Consider the following 23,718-nt stretch of genomic DNA (forward strand, 5'->3'; position numbering starts at 1 on the left):
AGGAAATGAATAGATGAGTCATACCTCTATATAATAAAGGTGGGATATAACAAACTTTAGATAAACACTGACCTAAATTAGGGAAAACTAAGAACACTGTGTCCTCTAAAAACCAGAACAAGACAAGATGCCCACCCCCTCCCTCTTATCCAATAGAGCATTGTAAGTCACAGCCATGAGAATAAGATAAGAGAAAGCTATGAATGGATGTAGACAGAAAAGGATGAAGTACAATTTTCCTTCTTTTTAGATAATACAACCCTATATTTAAAAGAAACTACAGACCCCCATCAGAAAACTTTGAAGTTTTATATATATGCTGAGTAGTTACAGCCTAAAACAGTAACATTAAAAACTCATGAACTTTTTTTTGTATCAACAATGACTCTGCCAAGAAAGAAATTAGGAATAAACACTCTACTGAGAAAGTCTTAAAAAAAAATAAATAATTGGACTATACCTAACCAAGGGAGTGAGATGCTTCTAAAAGGAAAAGTTTAATATTGAAAAAGTAAATTAAATATATTCAAAGATATACTTATTCATTTACCCAGCTTGTGAACGAATGCAATGCACTGACTGAAAATGACTACACTTCCAAACCCAGCCTACTAACTGTGCAACGCCCATCAAAACTTCAGTGACACTTTTCACAGCACCAAAACAGCAGGAATGAAAACCCTATAGTTCACATGGAAAGGCGAAGACTATAGATAGGCAATATACCCAGAGTCAGAAAGCACACTGCTCGAGATATCACAATACCTACTCCAGAAGCCATAGTAACAAGAACAGCATGGTACTGCAACACAACACACGCACAGACCAATAAAACAGAATAGAGCTCACAGGCAGAATTCCCTACAGCTTTGGCCACCTAATGTTTGACAAAGCTCTGAAAAACTTATATTGGCAGGAAAAAGCAGCCTATTTGACAAACAACGCTGTTTGAATACCACCTATAGAGGATAAAATTAGATCCATATCTCTCACTACACACACACACACACACACACACACACACACACACACACACACACACAAATAATTCCAAAAGAATAGAATTTCAGCCGATGAAACTGTTAGAGGAGAATAGGTGAAACACGCCAAGGTAGAATTGTAGGCAAGAGCTTTGTAACTAGGAGATCAGTCGCCAGGAAGTGGGATTACAGGAAATCACAAAGCTTCTGTATATGAAATTACAAAGATTCAGCACAGCAACAAAATATATATATATGTGTGTGTGTGTGTGTGTGTGTGTGTGTGTGTGTGTATCACACACACACAATTCCAAAAGAATAGAAGGCTTACATCACACACAGAATATATATACATATGTATATACACACACACATATATATGTACATTATGCATATATAATTTTTAGGAAACAGGGTCACCCCTGAAATCATTATGCTAAGTAATGTAACTCAGTCTCAGAAAGACATATACTGCATATTCTCTCTCGAATGTAGATCTTTGCTTCTAATATCAAATATTTGTGTGTGTGTGTGCGTGCACACACGTGTATGCATGCACATCTCTGTGTCAATGTAAGTGTGGGTGTGTAGATTATGAAACTAAACAAGCGAAAAGCAGTTTTAAGGAAGCATGTACATATGTATGTGTTTATAACTAAGCACCAATGACATGAGAGCACAAAAGCAGCTACCAGAGGTGCAAAGTCACAAGGAAGGACAGATTTGGGGTAAAATGGGAGGAGCCAAAAACTTATGTATGAAAATTCCATAACAAAAGCTATTACTTTGTGTGTTAATTAAAAAATGACCAACATTTTAAAAAGCGTTATCTGAAGTACCAGGCAAACATCACAAGCCATATTAACTATGTTAGGATTAGCCACACTTCTGTATATTTCACTGGGGAGCCGAATTGACTTAAACCCCGACTTCTTTCTCTGTCTCTCTCTTTCCACAGCTGAGTACAAATGGCACCTCATCCCAGCCCAGCCAGAACTATTTCCTGAGAATCGAGCTTCCTTAATTTTTAAAGGATTAGCATAGTCTAGCTGTTTGGATTACTGTGTGCCCGGTGCTTTTCCCCGAGGAAGGCAATTTCTTTATAAACCGAGAGGCCGACGAGGGCTGGGTAATTGCTTTGCAGAACTGCAGGGACAGAATGCTTCAGCGGCCAAAGACCAGCTACCTGTTGCGGCCAGCAGAGAGCCCTGCTGCCACTCTGTCTTTAGAGCCATCAATGCTGCATGAGCTCCCCAACGGCCCCCAGGTCTCCTCATAAATGAAAAGTATCAGGGGGAGACGGATGAGCTCCTCTTTGGCTGGTGATCAAACACTGTCCCTTTTAAGGCTTCCTGGGTATGCGCCTTCTGCAGTCAGCCATGCATCAGGGAACACTGTTCTAGGGAACCGAAAGCACAACCAGAGTTACCTGAGTTGAAAGACACCCTTTCGCTCTCAAGTACTACCTGGGGCTTTAGCTACATGATTCCAATTAGAGTAGATGGTTGCCACAGAGTTAACTGCTCCATGAAATGTCTGCTAAAAGTTTTCCATGGGGCTAAATTACAGGGAAATCACAGGGATAAGAACACGAAAGCTGTGTGGCTAAAACCATTAGCTGGGAACCTAATTGCGCCTGTGGTCCTGTGCGCTCCCCAAACACACCCACACTGTTCACGGTTCCTTCCTATCTGGCTCTACTAAGAGCACAAGCTGTACTCTCTGACAGGTGACCACTGCTAGAATATATTCAGTGTCTCCACTCAGTTCAACTTCTGGACAGTGCCTGCTTTCTTTGATTTCACTAATTTACAAAGAGTTTTACTTATATGTTTGCAGTGGGCGTGGAAGCCAGGGCTTACTACAATGTGGAGCCACTGGGTTAACTACAGATCTGGCAAACTATGCCTTTCTGAAGTCCATATACCACTGAAGCAAGCACACAGACCATGCCTCAAAAAGAGCCCTTGATGGCCCAGCTAGAAGTGTCCAACAACCAATGGAAAAAGTCAAAGGTCCAGAGTAATTTAAATTGAAAGATTGATGCAAGAAAGTGTTTTCTACCCTTTCTGTGAATTCAAATTATTCATCAACCTGATGTGGTCTCATAAGAGAAATCAGAAATTTATACACACACACACACACACACCACACACACACACACACACACACACCACACACACACCACACACCCACACACACACCACACCCCCCCCACACCACACCACACCACACACACACCACACACACACACACCACCACACACACCACACACACACAACACACACACACACAACACACACACACACACACACACACACCACACACACACACACACACACACACACACCACACACACACACACACACACACACACACACACACCACACACACACACACACACACACACACACACACACACACACACACACACACACACACTGAATATTCTACAGTGCTCCGATGATATCTAGGATACATACAGTGCTCAGATGATACAGTGCTCGACATAATCTATGATCACTAGGGAAGAGTCTTAATTAAGTATTTTCTACATTGGGCTAGCCAACAATGTTTGTGGGGCATTGTTTTAACTAAGTTAATTGATGTGGGAAGACCCAGACCATCATGGGCAAAGGCATTCCCGAGGTGAGGAGTCCTGAACTCTGTATGAGTGCAGAGGCTAAGCTCAGCACAAGTGGGAAAAGCAAACAGCACGCATTCACGCACTTCCTTCTGCTCCTCACTGTGATGCAGTGTGACCAGAATCTTGCTTTGACTTTCCCTCAGTGATTAACCATAGCCTGGAATTGGGATCCATTCAAATCCTTTCTCCTCAAAGTTAGGTTTGTGTCTCTTGCTTTCATCACAGCAACAGGAATGAAGCTAGCACACTGACTATTTGGAACTGTGATTGCACTGCAGTGCAGTGTTACACATCCAGGTCAGGTTATCTTGGGCTACGATTACTCTCCTAACAGCCACTCATTGCCCATTTCTCTCTGTGATCAAAAGCACTTGTGAACATCAGATATAACCGTTTAGAGTGTGTTAACTCTGTAGGTCAAAGCTAAGAATATCCTCAGACAGAATCTGAAGCCTATAATAGGGATCTCTCCCCTTTGGGGTAACTTCATTCCCACCATTGTGTAGGTTGATGTCATTATGCAGGTGAAGGCAGACACAAGATAAAATGAAGCTTGTCATTGGACGAGAAGGAAGGGAGGCAAGAACAGAGATTTCAGAAGGAGAGGGAGGGAGAAGCAACATGGAGGCAGACTTAGATGATCCTCACCATGCATCTCTACCTAGATAGAGGTTCTTATGAATATTTCTTAAGGGATGGATGTCTATAGGTCAATTTATCTTATCTAGGTGGGTGGTTTATGTCTTTATCAATTGGTTGTGAGTTTATTGTGTGGATGTGTTGTGGATTGTGGATTTAACATATAAATCTGATTGTTGGGTTGCAATTTGTTGAGTCTTGATTTTACCTGGTAGCTGCCAGGAGAGATACTAACCAGAGATAAATTATGGTTAGTTTCATATGGCCCCAAGGGTGCCAGAACTAACTTTAGGGACCACCAGTGTGCCACACTGGAATGGCTCATGGACCACCTGGGTCTGAGAGTACTTGGGGGCAGTGTGGAGCCACTGAGATAGACACCCCGCAGTGCCATGTGGCCCCACGGGTGCCAGCTCTAGCATGGGATAAAAGGTTACCAGGTTACCGCAACATTATTGTATTTAGAAAATGGTTTGATTTGTGAATTTCTTTTGCTCTTTAATTCGAAAAGGCTCAGGAGACCATTTCCACGTTGGAACATGGTATTCAGGGCAATGTGAATCTATGTTTCCAGGGTCATGTTCTCTCCTATTTGGTTCAAGTATAAATAAACTATATAAACTATATAAACTATAATGTGTTGCTTGTGAAGTGGCAGCTTTGTCTGGCTTAGACAGAGATACTGAAGATATGAATTCAACGTTAACTTCACGGAGCCTCCAGGAAGATAAGCATCAAATGATGACATAATCCAAGTCATTGCATTATTGACCCTCCGTGGGTGTTTGTTTTGTTGTTGTTTGCTTGCTTGCTTTTGGGGAGGGTTGTTGTTTTTTGAGAGAGAATCCCTCTACATATCCCTATCTGTCCTAAACTTACTACGTAGACGAGGCTGACCCCAGACTCGCAGAGATCCATGTTCCTCTGCCTTCCAAATGCTGAGATTAACAGTGTGCATGACTACACCCCGCTTTAATCCGGCATCTTCTGAAGAGCAGAGCAATAATGACAGAGAAGGGACCACTGGGAATCTGCCACCTGCCTGGTAGGTATCAGATTGTGGTTTGAAGACAGCATCTGCTGCTCTGGATAGAGAGATACTATCTAATAGATACTAATAGATACTAACACTGGTCTTTCAACTTCCATTTCTATACTTCATTTCTATTTTTCACCTATTTCTCTGTGTGCGGTCATGCATTTTAAATTTATTTATTTGAATGAAATTTTAACAAACTGCCCTTCAAAGACTTAATAAAGCCGGGAAACCTAAGCTTCCTTTTTTTCTATTTTTTTTAAGCGTTATGTCTTGGGGCTCAGTTTCCCTCTGGGCCTGTTTCCTATTTGCAGGATTGCTTTGATCACACACTGACAGTTTGTTGGTCACCAATAACAACCACAAGAACCCTGAATGTCTGTTCAGAAAAAGGAACCGTGAGTGCTTCTGGACCTCACCCTCTCCACCTGTGTGGCTACCCAGCACTCCTAACTGCTGATCCCAGCATTTCCCTAACACAGCTATTCAGTGTTCTTGTTCTGCATGGCACAGTGGAATAAGTAACCCCAGGGTAGGAGAGGGGAGTGGAAGTCAAAGGTTCTGTTATTCCAGGCCAGACCCACTTGTGTCCTTTTCCTGGGAACTTTTGCTGTTGGCAGAGGTCTAACAACATTCAAATGCTGAAGTGCTGATTCTAGGAGGTGACGCCTTTGTTGTCCATTACATTATACGGGTGGTGCCTACCTACCTGACTGAATCATTCCTTTTATAAAGGGGACTCTAGAGATCTGACTAGCTATTTCTCTATCTTGTGAAGACACGGGAACAGCCACCATCTGTTTTTGGAACAATACACTTGTAAGAATCCATCCATGTTTGTCCTCTGGTCTCAGATGCCAAGCCTTCAGAGCTGTGACAAATTTATTTTGGTTATAAGTTACCCAGTGAACACATTTTGCTATGGCAGCCTAAATTAACGAAGTCTATCTTCTTCCCTACAGGGAGGAGGGTACTCTTTAATTTATGGTAGAAATGCTAATAAGAACTTCACTGGATCAAAAGAGCTTAAAAGCTATGCCCAAAATGGAAGTAATTAAAAATGTATAAAATGTATCTTTCCTTTATTTTCTTAGAATTTCTGCAATTTCCTAAATTATGAAGCAAGTCCGGAAACTCACTTGGTGATGTTCCTTTGACAAAAAGCTAGAGACAATTGGGTAGCTCTGCTAGGTGAATACTGACCTTTGGAAACAATTGGAATTTTTAGCTAATGACAAGTTTACAGTGTAGAGAGCGTATAGTCCATCCTTTGAGGATAAAGAAAGGAGATGAACAAAGCGGCAAAGAGTTCTGGAATACATTTGTGCTCCACGTAAGAGAACACCGCACAGACAACCGGCAAAACCAAAATAACATGGACCTCTTGCTTTTGGAAGAGAAAGGACATGCTTTTAATTTTAATTATTGATCTCTGCTTACTTTTTTCTGGAGAACTTTCTAGAAGCAGAAGTAGGCTTTTGTAAAGAAGAGTACATAGGGGGCTCAGATGGAGGTTAGAGGGTACACTGAGATGGACTGTTGTCTAAGAAGTTTACTAGATGAGTTAGTAATGTCATGGGCAGATAAAAAGATAGACGACAGCACAGTGGGCCTCTGAGGACAGTTCAGGCTCTAGCATTGGAGATAGACAAGATGATAAAATCTCTGACGGGAGAATCCAGAGCCCCTGTGGCAGATGTGGGAGTCTCTTCTTCTGACTTCTGAGAGTGAAGGAGATTGCACAAGCCTGAAGATAGGCTTTCCAATTCCCAGGATAGAGTCAGGGAATGGGGCAGGGAAGCAGGATATGTAGTTGTCATACCAACAACCTTTGGTGTTTACTCACTTCCCTGGGAAGCCTGTTGGCTAGGGATTCATAGGTGACATCTTAGTTAGGTACTTGTCAGTGTCTGTGAGAGCTGAAGGTATTGTGGTGGGAACAGCAGCTGGAATCTAGCATTATACTCTTTCAAACACCATGTGGGACTTTAAGTTCATAAACCAGTCTGAATTTTTACTTAAGAACTGGGTACTCCAGCTCAGAGCAGGAAATGGCTGAGGAACAATTGACAAATGATGGCTGGGAGTGGGGGTGGGCTCAGGTTTTCTTCATAGGTATAGCCTACTGAAGTTTGCCCAAGCAGCAATGGATAGCACCCCACACCCACACTTAGAAGGGCACTGCCAAGCACTCCATGGGATTCCAAAGAGATAAAGAAAAAGAAGAAGAAGACACTAAGAAGACATGAGATTGGGAGGTAGGTAGTCTAGAAGAAGTTGGGAAAGGAGGTTGGGAGTGGAAACAACCTAAATTCATTGGATTCATGTGTGAAACACCAAAGGATATATAACATGCTTTATAGAATGTTGGAGGAAGCCAAAGAGCAGTTTAGTTTCTGACTCTCCAAAGCAAGGCTGCCATATGGTTCATCTGGACCTTTTGCTCTTCATCGTAGGAGGAACTCTAAAGACATAGCTCTCAGATTTCCACCTCCTGGCTGAGTGAAATAACCATCCAGGCATGGTAATAGAGGTGCCTTGAGGTCAGTGCCTACTTTAAGATTCAAGACTGATCTGCCAGAGGGAGCTACAGATGAAGGAGAACAAGAAATGTGAATCAGGATTCCGGCGGGCCACCATGTTGGCTTATAGATCCATGGAGCAAGGAACACAATGGTGGCCTCAAGGATCTTAGAGCAACTCCTGTTCAGCCACTAGTGTGGAAATTGAGTTGTCAATCTGCAGCTGCCTAGAACTGAATTGGTCAGCCACTAGTTGAGCCTGAAAATAAGACCTTCCCAGAGTTCCTCAGGAAGAGCCATGGTGGGCACCATGATATCAAATATGATCAGTTTCAAGCGGAGAAATCAAGCAAGCCTCTTTTACCTCTGGGGCACAGAACTCTGTGGCCATCATTGAACTGCACATTCTGTGAGTCTAATCTGCAGTAATATGTCACGACAGTTCCTCCAAGCCTGAGACTCACCACGGGATGTTACATGAATACCCACATTAACATTTCGGTGCAAGGACTTAATGGATATAAGATGAGCATTCTGTTTCTTCTCATGGGAACACTTTAGAAGCTCTGAGCAACAAGACAGGAGACCGTCATTAGGACTTTTAGTTGCCTCTTGCTGCAGCAATTCAATCTGAGCAAGAATCTCACCAACTCTCCTACCTGAGAGTAGCTCCTCCCAGTTTACTGCCACCAGATGGCTGGCACTCAGTGTGAGTGTGGGATAATGGAACCTCGGGGAGCATCATCTCATTCTACTGCTGTGGCCCATGGAAAGAGTTATACTTTGCAAATCCAAGGATTATAACAGCTCTGTCAAAAGATTGGATGCAAAGACACTTGGAGATTCCACGAAGCATCATTGTAAGCAGGGCTGAGTTACACAGTCAAGCCGAGGCAACACTGAACAAGTGCTACCATCTAAGGGGTTTCAGTTCTTCATCACCCTTGATTTTGAACAAAAACAAATATAAATGAATATTTTGTTTAAAATTATACATTTAACCAATTTAGTGTCTTCACCAAGAAGAGAGGGAGAAGGAGAAAGGAAGGAGGGAGAGAGAGAGAGAGAGAGAGAGAGAGAGAGAGAGAGAGAGAGAGAGAGAGAGAGAGTTTGCTCTTGACACTTGGCCTAGTCACATCCTCACTGTTCTTTGTAGATAATTATAATTCTTAGAAACTTGGCACAAAGCACACCAAGACATCAGTGTGGTGTAACAGTAACCTAGAAAATAGAAGCCAGAAACTCAGGATTTTCTTAAACCTCACCTTAATCTAATTACTCTTATGACAAATCCTTTTATGAGTACTAAAATAGAAAAGTTTTAGAGATCTGTTGGCCAGTAAAGAACATAGCTACAAGAAGGCACAGTAGGTGAATTTTTTTATTTGTTTAAACTGTATACTGCCAGAAGAGTCTTATATGCCGTACAAACGTACAAGCTGTGGCTGCTTCAGCTAGGCGCTGAATGGCTTCACTTAATCTGATAATTTGCTAAAATCCCCGAGAAACATACTGTGCCACTTTAACTTTAATCACGACCACTCAACATGGAATATTTTTTATAGAATCTGAACAAAAATCAAACACACAGCATTAGGCTATTCCAAGTTCAAAGAAATACAGATTGCTACAGCCAACAAAGCAACAGTGCCCATGGACACATCCGACAGGTTGTGTGCTCATAACGCACTCTTCATCAACCTTGGTACTTTCTACAGAGTGAGACATGGCCCAGTGTAGGTCCATGAAGTTACAAGCAAGGGAGATGTACTGTCATTCTCCATTTGATCTGAATTTTGGAAGTGGTTTAGGAAACATTATCTACCTCTACAGTTGCGTTGGCCAATGCAACGGTATGGATCCTTGTGTCACTCCTTACCCTACCCCAAATTCTTATGCTGACACTAACCTCCAAGGTGAGGGTGTTCCGGGGTGAGGCTTCTGGGAGGAGATTAGGTGGAGAGTGGAACCCTCATCAATAGGATCAGTGTTCTTAAAAAAGAGGCCTGGGAAACATGTTTGCCCTGTCTCCTGTGAGGACACAGCAAGAAGGCATCATGTTTGATGCAGAAAGCAATCATCCTGAGACAATGTTGGTCCATCCATCTTTTCAGCCTCCACGACAGAGGGACAAATTTCTGTTGCTTTTGAATTACAGAAGAGAAAAGTATTTTGTCATCCCAGCCTGCACCATGACAACCAGCCCTTTCTTCTTTTCTCTTTAGTTGGAAATCTGCCATGGAAACCATGGATTAAGTTACTGACCAATAGAAAAGAAATATTATGAGAAAGCATAGGCCTTCCAAGGTGTGTGTGTGGCTATCATGTTCAAGAAATACCATAGAGTAGGAGATGGGAGGGAGGAAGCAATCTGAGAAAAGGACAGAGGATTGGGAGGGTAGAGGGTACATGTGAGGAGACATGGGGTTAAGACTGGAGGTGTTAACCAGGGACTGACTGATTTGGAACTTTCCCTAGTGGCTACTCTGCCACATGCCAGGATACCTGTCAGTTGCATAGGCTCCTAGTTCTTGACTCTTTCCCAGAAAACCTCATCCAATTGTCACCGATAGCTGCAGCTCTACAGATAGCCACTAGTCACCCTCCATGGCCACCGACTTATCCACCCAGCACCTGCTATAGTCTCTCTGCTTTTTCTCCTTCCTTGCTTCCCATGGAAGCTCTGTGGGACCAGTATTGTGATTCTTGGAAAACATACATTGAAGTACAAGTCTTCTCCAAGATCTTCCGTTTTGCTCTTGGTCAAACTCCAAGTCCTTAGCATGGTAAGCAAAAGGAAGATGCCCTTTATTTTCCAACTAGGTTGAATCCAGTCTGTTCCTTCAGGGTCCCCTTTTACCTTTGGACCCACTTACTCTGTGTGTGTGTGTGTGTGTGTGTCCCTCTTGACAGTAACATCAGCAGGGTCTAGCACAGTGCCTAGCATGGTGCATCCTCTTTATATATGTTTGCTGAATTAAGAACATGTCCCACTTTATCCCCATTCGAACCTTAGAAAAAAGTAACACATTTACCCCCAGTTTATCAAAAGGGGTTGACTGACAAAGAAAGCACATGTACAATTCATCTACTTACCAGTCAGACAGTTTTACCTTGTCAAGTGATGCAATAGATGCAAGAATTTCCTTAACTGCTCATAAAATACTCAGAATAATTGGATTTCATAACAATGTGGTGAAGATGTTATGTGTTGTTATATAAAATAAGTGATAATTTGGAAGGGAATATAAAAAATAGTTTTTCCACTCCCCACTTACATTAATATTTTTTGAGTCTTGTGGGTAGATCTGTGATACATACATGACTGGCTCATCCTTTAGAAATGGAGAAAGATATGGATACTGCAGTAATTCAAGGTCACACAGCAAGTCACTTTCCAATCAGATCTAGATTGGAATATCTTTTCAACACCTGACCTGTAGATTTCAACCCAACATCTAAAACAGGATATCTGACTGCAGCTCTCCCCCTAACTTCTAGGATATAGTCCAAGAGGAGCAAGTGGGGTCAGTGTTTTCTTAGGTTTCACCTGCCCTCAACCAACCTCCTTATTCCCCTCTTGAGGTCCTCGCTCATCTCTCTGCTCCACCCTCCAACTGAGCCCATAGCACAGGCAACATGGCCCCTCTTCCTTCTAATCATGCTTCCATGGTTCCAGGTAGTCTACAAAATAAAGAGACTTTCCCCCAATGTCTCTCCTTGAACTCCTAGCATTGGTATTGGAGACTTTCCCTCTTTCAGGGACCTCCCCATTATCCTAGGTAGTCATATTGAGCTCTTTGTCCATTCTAAGACATGAAAAGCAGTCTCTCCTCTGCATTTTAGCCCTTCTATGCTCTGCATACCCAGAAACACCTGGGGGTCTTGCTGGTGTTCTTTAGTGTGATCTATGCCCTCTACGCCAGGGAATTTCAACAAAGCTACAAAGGCCTTAATCATGGCTTTATGTACACTCATTATTCACCAAGACTCGAACTTCCCTGACTCTTTCAGACCACAAATATTGTGCTTAATTAATCTTAGTTTTAATGGTACCTAGCAATGTCCTTGACACAGCTTAGAAATTCCTTTTACATATATGGGGAATGAGACCCCATCTAAGCTAGCTAAGCTATTGATTTAGCATTTATCTGGCGTCAGTGTTGAGTGTTGCCAGCTGATTCCACAGTGAGGGCACCGTGAGCAAAGCTTCTTCTTTAGGTTCTGGGAACTCAGGTTGGAATCTTGGTGCATGGAGCTGTGTTGTTATGACTTAACTTTTATGTTAATTGGAGAGAAATGCACATTTTGTTCCTAAAGCATGATAGTGATTTTTGATCTGTAGTGGTAAGGTCCAATGGTCTCCTTCAAATTAGATAGATGGTTGAACGAAGAATCAAGAGTAATACAAATGAGCTGACAGGACAGTGATGTTTATGTGACAGAAAAAGATTCTGTGGCTCCACAGAACTAACTGATACAGTAGATCATTTAGTGGATATACCACAAACACACTGGAAAACATGCATGCATATGGCAATAACCAAGATACGGTTCTCAGGTGCAAACATGGGGTCATGCATCTCTCTCTCTCTCTCTCTCTCTCTCTCTCTCTCTCTCTCCCTCCTCCCCTCCCCCCTCTCCCCCTCCCTCTCCCTCTCCTTCTATCCTCCCTCACTCCCCATCTCCCTGACTCTCCATAACTGAGGAGATCTGAGTGACCAGGAAACTTGCAAATTTCCTTGCATTGGTGAGAATGGGAGTTCATTTTGTGGTTGCTGAGCTACGCATTTATCAGGTAAATGACGATGTTTTAGGGAGAATGAATGGGTGACCAGTCAGGATCCTCAGCTACTTGAGAATGCAGTTTGTCATGTGGCTGGGTTTCACTCAGCACATAGGCATCAAAGTCAGGGAAGCCTCCATTTGTCATGGGAGGCCTCTGAACAGGAGCCATTCAAGTTGGGATATGAAGAAGCAAGAAGAACAAAGTTCTTTGTGTACTTGGGGTCCTGTGTGATGTTCATTGGGTAAAGCAGGACCAAGTGTAAAAAGTCAGAGCAAGGAGCTGTTATTGCAAACACAGCAATTCAGGGGCAGAGGAGAACTGGGAGGCTGGACACCAGATGGTTGGACCAATATTTCCTCTCATTGATAAAGAGTACTTTCTTCTAAGAACTCATGGACACTGATATGAAGCCATGCATAAGACTTGCACTCAGGCCAGGAAAATTGGATCTCTAGGTGTCCCTGTGTTCCTTCGCCTGTGGAGTCTCATGCATGAGTCTTCACAGCTCAGTGAGTTTCCAAGGAAAGAGAAAGAAGCTTGGAAGGTGAGCAGTAAAGTGCCCCTTTCTCCATCAGCCTCCTGGCTCCCAGTCGGAGCCTCTGTACCTTCAAGCCCTGGGGTAGGTGTTCAGACAGGATGTGTCTGAAGGTCTCTACCTGCACCTGCAGAGCTTCCCAACTGGGTGTTTGATAGGGAATGAGAGCACGATCTGTCTCAATGATCTGCCCTCTAAAGGGAAATAGCCTTGAAAAATCCCAATAACCTGTATCCCTTCCTCCTTAAACCTATTGTTTTGGGGCTGGTTGAGACTTTCAGCCCCCCCCCCCGAATCTAACTGGGGGAGTACTGTCCTGTTCATCTGTTTCATCTCCTTAGGAGAGACAGGGGTCAAGGACAAATGTCACTTAATCATGTTTGCCAGCCCAGGAGGTAGTGTTGCTCATAGCTGAAAAGGAAATAAAATTCCTTTCTGTTCTAGAAAACAGCTTAGTGGTGCTGCCTTCCCACATGCTAGAGAGAAAGTCTGACCTTCAGGTATTGCCAGACTCTGAGCCGGTATTCCATTTCCACGGGTATTCACTCACTGTGACAGGCCACAAGCCCTGCCTCCTGGCAGACTCAAAAAGGACACTGTGCTTTTTACTCTTACTTGAAATAATTACCCTTTCCAGTAAGCTCCATTTGCTCCAACAGCCTGACACACCCTTGTGCAAAACAGAGCTGTAAGAGCAGCCAGGACCACTTCTGCTGGCGACACTTCCATTTGACAGGACCTTCGTCCGCTTTAATTAAATTAGCTTGCAATTAGTGACTACACTGTTGTTCCAAAATAAGGTCAGGTAAAAAACATAACCCCAGGAAGAACAATGGTCAGGACATGAAAGTTCACACAGAACGTTCACGAAGCACCACGCGGCATGATGAATTGGCTGGCCTCCCCTGGGTATAGCTATTCTCACATAAACTCTCTGTGCCAGCATAGCTTCTTTCTGGTCATAAGTTACCTTAAGAGAAGTGTAATTAATTGTAGGAATTCATTAGCTCCAGTCAGTGCCTCTGCGGCAGCATGTCTTTCGTGCTGGTACAGAGCTTGTTAATGGGGAATAATGATGCATCTGCACCTCCCGGGGACAATAATGAAGGACACAGGTTAATCGGAAGTCCCAGCATGTCTGTCCCCTTCATAGCAGTCCAAGAGACCGAGAAATACATTCATGACACAGACAGAAAAGTATGGAGTCCCAAATAAAAAGACGAAGGTATCGACATATTACCTTATACATAAGTATTGTTGCTTTATTTTTTTTAACTCATCATACTTAAGTATTGTTACTTAACTTCCAGAAAAAATGAATCTGTGCATACATTATGAAGCCTAGACAGGACTGTTGGCTCACTTTGACTTAAAAAAATAGTTTTTAATTAGTACTTCCAGAATATTTCCTGCCTAACTTTCAGACCAGAATTAAGGAATGTACAGAGACCCACAGCCAAACATTAGGCAGAGTTCAGGGAACCCTGCAGAAGAGGGAGAGGAAGGATTGTAGGAACCAGAGGGTTGGAGGACGGGCCCCATGAACCATAGCCCAGAGAATAAACTAAGGGCTAGTAGGTGCTCACAGAGACTGAAGTGACAACCAGGGAGCTAAACATGCTAGCTTTCTCCCTAGTTAAACATGGAGCTAATCTCAAGACATAGGAAACACAACTGTAAGAAGCATATATTTACAACCAAATTAAAAAAAACAGCAAAAAATTTTAAAACTTTAGTTACTAAATGTAATATGGAAGGAATGGCATGATGGGATATTTTGTGCTGATCATTTGTATTTAAGGTGCAATCATTGTATACTCCCCTTTTCTGGCTAAGGGAAACAACGCATGTTTGGGAGGAAGTGGTCCTCATTACCAGTTTATGAAATATGAGTGTGGAAAGAATGTTGGATAATTAGAGTAAGTCCTTTCCATCAAAGCATGGAGACCTGAGCTAGAGAACTATATACACAGTGAGTATGTAAAAACCCATGGATGTCACCGTGTGTCAATAAGCGCAGCTATGGAGAGACAGTGACATGAAGATCCATGGGATCTTGCTGCTCAGCCAGGCTGCAGAGTTAGTCTGCTGGCCCCTGTTTTAGAAAATAAGGCAGCAAGAAACGGAGGAAGACACCATTGCCTTTATACACGCAATCAGATAGGCAGGAACACACACACACACACACACACACACACACATCTTGTGATACGTTAATTAGAGAAAATAGACCGTCTATCTACCTCAGGCTAGACAGGCAAGGTTGCCTGCTGCTAATCTTGTGGGTCCCATCCATTTCCTTCACCAGCATTCCCAGAGCACACGCTCTGTGGCCTGGCACATGAAAGAGAGCCAGGCTTTCAGTTGTTATCACTCACCCCTCTGGTGTGAATTTCACGAGGCAACTTCCTGATACTGCATTGGCACTTCGTGCGGTGAGTTTACAGAGAATGGAAATGCTGGTGTGGACTACAGGAGAGTGCACTCATACATTACAGGAGAAGGATCCCGAGTGTCACTATCTGATGGGACCTGGCTGCTGTGCCCTGAAATCCACCACTGTGTCTGCCTTCACGCCAAGGCTGCAACTCCCATGTATGCTGGAGTCAGTGACTAATAGACTGCAGCCTTCACCAGGCAAATGCCTCTCTGGGAGACTCAGCTCCTGCAAAGGAGGACCACGCTGAGGGTCTCTCCAGGGAGCTTGATGAGCTCTGTCAGGCTAAGGCATTTCAGCACCCACCGCCGCCTCACTGCTTCCTCTCCCTTCTCCGTCCTCCCCCTTCCCTTTCCTCCTCAATTGAGGGAAACCTGAACTTTGTTTTAATGGTTCTGCTGATTTCCCTGTCGACATTTCTTCGGAGGTGTGGCCTTTGAATAAACACTTTACATGAATTGCTAAGGTGCCACTGTATGTGAAGGCAGGGCCTCTACAATGAGGCAATTTTGTTAGAATAATGTCTTTGATCTTGGTCTGACTGATGCGGTTAAAGGAAAGAAGATTTGGGTACAGATGAGAGAAAACCACAGGAAAATCCATGGACGACGGAAGCCTGCTAGTTCAGGAGAGGACCCTTGGGGGAATAAGCCCACTGGCATTTTGGTATCTGACTTCCGGGCAGACAGGTCTGAGGACATGGATCCAATGACTTAAGTCACACAGCCCATGATACTTCGATATAGCAACTGAACAAGCATAATTGGCTTTCTATTTTCTTCTTACTTATCTAAGGGAAGTGAGCTTCTAGCAATGGGGTGCACAGCTCTGCTACCAGGAACCACTGGCAGAACTAGCTAGGCAGGAACCACTTAGTCTACGAGCTCTCAGGCTCCCTAGTTCTTCACTGCTGACCTCCATGGCCTCATCCTGGATAATCTTTGCTGCTAAGGCATGACTCAAGAAAACTGTGTCCCACCTACATCAGACCCTATGGTTAGTAAGCAGCAACCAGCGAAGGAGGTGCTGCTGCTTAAGGTCCAGATGCGGAAAAGAGGGTGGGGCAGCAAAAAGTGCAGCATCTGCTTACTACTCAGAGAGAAATTCCATTTCCACTCCAAGCATCCAGGTACTCCATGCAGCTGGCACATGCCCACATCCCGGCGCAGATGTGTAAGCCAGCCCAGAGTTCAACATCCAACACTTTCAAAGTATGAATGTTCAGTCCTATGGGCCATCTTCACAGTTCTGAATGGTTCTTTGAATGCTGCTGGGGGAGATGATTCATGAAGAGCGGCTATGAACCCTGCATTACAGTGACAACTAGCCTGCCAGGCTAGTACCGCTAATGGAATTGTGGCGTTACAGTAGGAGTGGACAATTATTTTCTGATTGGATATCAGGCCCACCTCATAAGATGGAACCCCTGGAACCACTAAGCGGGTCACCCAAAACTGGGTCCTAGGACCAGGGAGAACATTGTACTATTATCCTGTTAAATGCACACACAATCATAAACTATACTGCAGCTTCTTATCTTCATACCAACAAGTGAGTGCACTTCTCAGCTACCGTCTTGGACGACTCTCTTTGTAGTAAATAGCAATTAATACAGAGATGCACAGCTGGTCAATGTGCAGGGAACATGAAACTATGGAGCACTCAACTTTAAATAGGGCATCGATATCACATTTCCTCCCTCCAAGGTGCATAGATCATCACAGAAGAGGGTAAGGAGGGACTGTATGAGCCAAAAGAGAGTATAGGTCTGTAGCAAGAGCAATATTTGACAGAAGTGATAGTGCATAGTGGCTTGGGCTGCATGCACAACGCTGCCATAAATAAGATCTAGCCAGGCAAAAGCTAAGCACAGATGGGGAAGGGACTCACGAGCTCCTACCCATATCTCAGGGGTTACTGACAATTTATTACTGTGGAGGAGAGAAAGTCAGGCTAAGTCAAGGCTGTGGGCCCTTGGGCGCTCTCTGTGTTCTAGGACATGGTCCTGGCCCATACACATAGAGGCAGCACTAAAGGGAGCACATAAAGTTGGGAGGTAAAGGCAGTAAGGAAGACAAGAGAGAGATTGGAGGGAAAAGAATGGGGGAGTAGTTTTGATCCAAGCACACTGTATGGGTATAAAGTAAAAAATATTAAAAGGACATTCATCGGAGTAGGTGGATAGTAGTGGCATGATCCTGACATAGAAGTAAAAATTTCTTCTTCTTCTTACCTGTGGCTAATGCGAGAGTAAGCCAGATAAAAGTAATGTCCTCAGAGCCTCTGGTCTTGGTGTGAATATCATCAGCATCACTTTGTGATGGGTTTGCTCAAGGTCACTCTAGAATTAGTGGCACTGTGGGACCGAGCGCTCATCCATTATATGGGTTAAAATGACTAATTGAGGGTGTGAGTTTAATTACACTCATAAGCAGAGGCACAGTGCAGCTCCTCTGACAGGCTTAATAACATTCCGTGTACACAAAGACAGATGAGGAAAACTGGGGTTGTATATTGTTGTCCTTCAGGACAAGATGCTGAAGTGGGAATAGAATAATAAAAATAAATGAATGATCTGGCGGCCCCGGCAAAGGAGCGGCGGAAGTTAACAGAGCCAGCTTCATGCACACACTGGCACTGCTGATGAAGCCCTAAGGTCCCATGACGAAAGGCAGCACAGCCACAGAGGAGCATGAATGAGCTGTCGTCCTGAGTTAGCTGCTGAATCAAATGGTAGAAAAAGGGGCCGCCTCTCAGGGCTTCGCCTATAGCTCGTTCTCAAATGATGATTATGGCCACGCCAAGGATCTTTAGGGTATTGATCTGCGATATTTTAAATGGGAAACACGGCCATCTTCCCGAGAAAATTCAGGAAGCATCCGTTCTGCAGGCAGCTGCTGGAGTGTACTGTGAAAATGATGTGTGTATCATGTCACGTTCCCTGTACAGGAACCTGGAATGACTTCTGGCTGCACACAGTCTCCTATAAATCCAGGCTGAGCTCTGATGCTGGATTCAACATTGGGAGAGAAAGTGAATACAAAAAGTCTCCTGGGTAAGAGCAGGGCACACAAAATTCACACACCCAGCTAGGAAGCCTCTTATGTCATGCACGCCCAGAGAAGGGGTTTGGAGTCAAACCTTAGTCTGAGATGATCACATCCTGGACATGCAGACATTAGCCCTGCATGGGTAATCCCTTTACTGAGCTATAGAGGCGCTTGAGTTTACACACAGACAGAATCAAGCCCCGCTCTGGACTGTCTGTCCCAGTTCTTTGAGGACTGTTTGGGAACAACGGCTTTCTCATTTTCCTCCCTGTCCTGGGTCCTAAGGTGTTCCCTGGATCTGACAGTCCCTTGGCAAACATTAAAAACAGCTGTTTTCTGGGTCTGCCAGAGGCAGGGTCTCAGAAAACTCATGGTGGAAAACAATCCTCTAGAGGATAGATTCCAAAATCCAGGTGCCAGCAGGCCCATGCTCACACTAAAGGCTCTACAGAAGGACACTTTTCTACGGTGGCTTATAGGTATCCTCACTGTTCCTTAGCATGTTCCTTAGCATGTAGCTGCCTTATGGCCTATTTTCAAGGCCTCTTCCTCTGTGCATCTATGTGCTTTGTCCTTAAAAGGGCATGCTTAAACTTTGGTCCATGCTAATCCAAAGACACTATGTAACCTTCCAAGGTTAGAGACAGACACGGATTTTGGAGGCATGATTATGTCAGCCACTACACTGACTTCGGCCAGCAAGAGCTTGCCCACAGACAGATAAGTCTCATTGCAGCCCGCTAATATGTGTTTTTAGCTGAAGGTGATCATTATAATGGTCAAAGGTCAAGAGGCACATTTGATTACACAGTGCTCAGCAAAACAGTTGTCAGTACAAAACCAAATCTATTCCCAGGTCCGATCTGGTCTGCATGAAGTCATTTTTTTTGGAAGATTCTTAATCATAAATGAAAAAATATTAATATTTTTCACTCAGATCTAATCCAAAGTCTTCCTAAAAATTGCTAACATTTATTCTAGATGATATGTTAAATTGGTTTTCATTTTATCGTGAACAAGATTTTAAAACGTGGTTTTATTTAAAAATAAAGTTTGGACATAGCAGAAGTGGAACAGAAGATGGAATTATAAAATAGAAAGAAATAAGTGAGAATGTGTGTTGACTGTTTGAGGTGAGGGAGGAAGGCATGGTGGAGGCAGTGCATGGAGTTAAACCTTGCCCTGCCCTGCATCTTGTTGGTTCTAAGGCCTGCCCTCTCATCCTATAATCCAGCTACTGCCATTTTTTCCTACTAATCCACTCCTTCAACAAAATTTAAAAGATCCCTCTGCCCCCATTTCTATCTTATTTCATCAGTGATAAATAGATATTTTGGGAACAAACAGATGGATCTGCCTGAGAAAACTCACATTTCCTACACAAAATGCATCCTAAATGGAAAAGGACAAAGGATGTGAAGCCTTCATTTTAAATATCTCCTGTGCTTAAACTTGCTGGTGTGTCCGTCCACAGGAGATGACTCTGTCCTATGAAGGAAGGCAGAGGCCAGTGGCTTTTCCCTGGAAATTACTCTGTGAATGTGGCTTCTGGGAGTCAGGGTGGAGAGGTGGTCACTATGGACACACTGTAGCATTTACCACTGGGCCACACAAGAGCCTGGCTGCCAATTAAGGGCATGAGTTGTGTGAGACAAGATAGTTTTCAGATTTGAGTTTCTTAAAATTAAACATATTTTATTGAAGTTTTCTCTGCTGAGTCTTTGAACAGTGAAGCTCAGTATGGCCTACATCCATAAACTCATATTCATCTCTGAAAAGTAAAATTGTGAAGAAAATGCTATTTGCTTAAATCTTACTTTGCTGCTCTTCTTGAAGTAACCGAAACAAGTCTCAGTTATGTTATGGAGAGAAGTCAGGAGCGATGACTGAGAAGAATGGTCCCACATATTTATTTTTGTCTGCCATTTGCTATACTAGGTTAGGAAATCCCATGACATGAAACTAGGCTTTTTCTTTATACCTTATTTTATGTATTCCTAAACTGTAGTTTCAGAAACAAGTCTAAAATATCATGTTATCTTAAACAGATCAGTCACAGAACATAGGAGTCTGACATGACTGACTAGGATATTCCTAAAAATATACCTATGTGTATTTTTCAAAAGCACCCATGGTTCTAAATGAAGATTTAAGACGAGGCTCTCTGGGTAACTGTCAGAGATTCCTGCCCACTCCACACCTAGCTTTTCTCTTTCTTTTTGTCTTTCTCTACCAAAAAAAAAAATGGTTCAGAGTTTTGGAGGCTCAGACACCAATTCCAGGTGATACTTCCTGCTTGTTCTCTATTGAGGGCCTCAAGGTAGATCCATCACCATGGTGGAAGAAATGAAAGGAATCAGTTACACAGGAGCAGGGTGAATTCCAGAGGATCTGTTTCAGAGAAGTTCCCAAGAGTTACAGCTGTTCCTACTAAAGACAATGCCCTAGAGCCAGCCTCCTCCCACCATGTCCTCTGTCCAAAGGTGCCATTAACCCTCTATATCTCCATAGTGTGGACCAGGCTTCCGGCCAATGGACTCTGGGGATACAATTCACATCCAACCACAGCAAGGACCTCAGGACTGAGAATGGAAAGTGAGCAAAGAGGAGGAGAAGCAAACATCTGGCACGTAAAGGCAGAAAGGATAGTGGCCAGGTGAGCGCTGTTTGGTAAACATCAAGAGAAAAATTAAGGTTGGGCATGATAGTGCACAATTTTGAGGCACTCAGGAGGCAGAGCCAAGGCTGTCACAAGAATGTATGAGGTTAACTTGGGTGACAGACTGAGATCCTGTCTCAAAATCTCCAAAAGCAATAGAGAAGCAAATCAAATGAACCAACACACAGGACTCTGTGCTCTATTCATCAATTGGCTGCTTGGTGGATGCTATTTCTGGAGAGCTCTACTGCCATAGAAACCTGCACACCCTCTTGGTGTGGTCAAATGGAAATGGTCTGCAGAGGCTCATGATCTGAGTCAAAATCAGGTGTGACTCCATGATTTAACTAAATGTGAATTTAGTGAGCTTTTAGAAAGGAGGAGAATAAAGTGCACAGGGTTAGCGATGCAGCTCAGTGGTAGACTATCTGCATAGCACGTGGAAGGCCCTGGGCTTGACCTTCGTGCTAACAAAGGAAGCAAGACGCAGTTTGCCATTTATGGAGATCTGGATCCAGGACTCTCTGGATTCCAAAAGTACATAAGTATTCAAATCCTAATACAAAATGGTACTGCATTGGTACTGACCTCACCTTACTCTGGGTCACATTTTAGACCTTAAATGCAACCAGAGGCCTCATGAAAAGGTCACATGACATATACTGGCCCTTCTACTTTATCAGCAAAGGTGCAGAAGCCACACTCACAGGTCTGTGCCCTCATCTTTGAATCAAACGTCAGAAGATGCGATGATACAGCTGTTATTCAGTATTTCGTCTGCAGAGCTCGCCAGGTCTTTACTCTGCAACTGAATCTGAGGCTCCGCCTTCCCCAGGCTTCTTAGGAATGCCAACAGGCTTTGCAAGGGGAAGATGTTAAAAAGGGGAACATGACTCTTAATAGATGCAGGTAACTGAGAAAGATAACCAGGCACAGAAGGTCAGGAGTTTCTCCAGCGTCAGAACTAGAAGAGTTAGAGCTCTCAGGTAGAAGAGAATTTAAGAAGTCATAAAGGGATGCTACAAGAGGGAATTCTGGAGAAGTATCAATCTGGCTTATGGCAGAGACTAACCAGAGATATCATGCCAAAGGTTTATATGTCATGTGGAGGAAAAGTGAAGGTGCTGGAGGACTCTTGTCCTGTTTCTGAGGGTGTGAAGGTATTCACAGGCTGGCTGTGAGCCTCGCTCTACACATACACAAAATGTCCACTCAGTGTCAGGGCCGAGAGCATGGCATGGACATTCATAAGACAGTTATTATTAATTTTTACTGAGGTGCTTTTGCTCCCTCCTAGCAGAAACTGGCTCTACATCTAGAAACCGGCCGATTGTAGGAGAAACTGTTGGTCAGTGACAGCACAGCTAAAACCCTTCTGAACATTTTAGTTTTGAAGTATACTTGATTGGGCATGTTCAACAAGCCTTATTATTCCTATCCCATAATTAACCCATCTGCTAGAAGTTGCCAACTTTAATATAAACCTTCCCTAGAGACACAGGTTGACTTTAGAAGAATGTCTAAGATAGAAAATGGAAACCGTTTGCTAACTACCTCCTTAGTACCTCCTTTTCTAAAAATCAACATGGTGTAAAGACAATTCTAAGGAAATTCCCTAGATTCCTCTGTGGGTTTTTTTTAATGTACTAGAAAAATTATACACTTGAAAACACCAAGTAAAACAGGTCTTGTCAGGGAGCTATTTCAAAGGAGGTTAGGGGCCCCTGTATTCATACGAAGAAGTATGCATGGAGTGGCCTAGAATAAAAGGTTCCTGGTAGTACTTAATTACCTCCTATACATTTGTTATAGACTCTCCCCATGCAATTGCCTGGTTACTTTACAAGTAAAATGTCATGTCAGATTACTTATAAACCATTGTTTTCAGTGAACGAAAGTGACTTGATTTTGGTTGAAATGAAACCGTTTTCTCCTAGGCTTAAGACAGCAGGCTAATCCAGCTAAACACTGCGTAGGTCTAGAGCTGTGGGACACGTCTTCAGGAAGAGGTTACAAGACTTTCCCTTAGCTTTCTAATTGCCATGACAACATCTGCCTCTGCAGAACAAAGATCCTCAGGAAACAGCAATCAAAGTGGCAGGATGAAGTCCCTGTACCAGGCTCTGCAGGGCGGGGACTGACCTTAGGCACCCAGTGGCGTTGCGCAGCACCTGTGATGAATGCAGCTGTATTTTCCGGTCGTCCTGAAGAGGTGAATTCTCCCAGCCCGAGTGAGGGATGATCACTGCATTGGTCAGCACTGCCAGGGCGTCCTGGATGATTGGCATCTTGAGGGCATCGCATGATGAGAGGTTCCAAAGGACTCCTACAAGAGACGCACAAGGAGGGACAATGAATGGGTACCACTCTTTCTTACTTCAACCAGCCTTCCTTACTGGAGATAGCAACACTGGCAGGAAGGAG

General features: G+C 43.6%; 1 protein-coding gene across 1 annotated transcript in view; it reads right to left on the reverse strand.

The window, feature by feature from the left end:
• The window catches only part of Ctnnd2 (catenin delta 2), a 396,457-nt gene that overhangs the window by 142,378 nt on the left and 230,361 nt on the right, over positions 1–23,718 (reverse strand). The window contains exon 9 of the mRNA XM_032898675.1: positions 23,437–23,620. Within this exon, the coding sequence (XP_032754566.1) occupies positions 23,437–23,620 (184 nt within the window). The remainder of the gene's footprint in view (positions 1–23,436; positions 23,621–23,718) is intronic.

The sequence above is a fragment of the Rattus rattus genome, chromosome 3 (assembly GCF_011064425.1).
Source record: "Rattus rattus isolate New Zealand chromosome 3, Rrattus_CSIRO_v1, whole genome shotgun sequence".
NCBI classification, from domain to species: domain Eukaryota; kingdom Metazoa; phylum Chordata; class Mammalia; order Rodentia; family Muridae; genus Rattus; species Rattus rattus.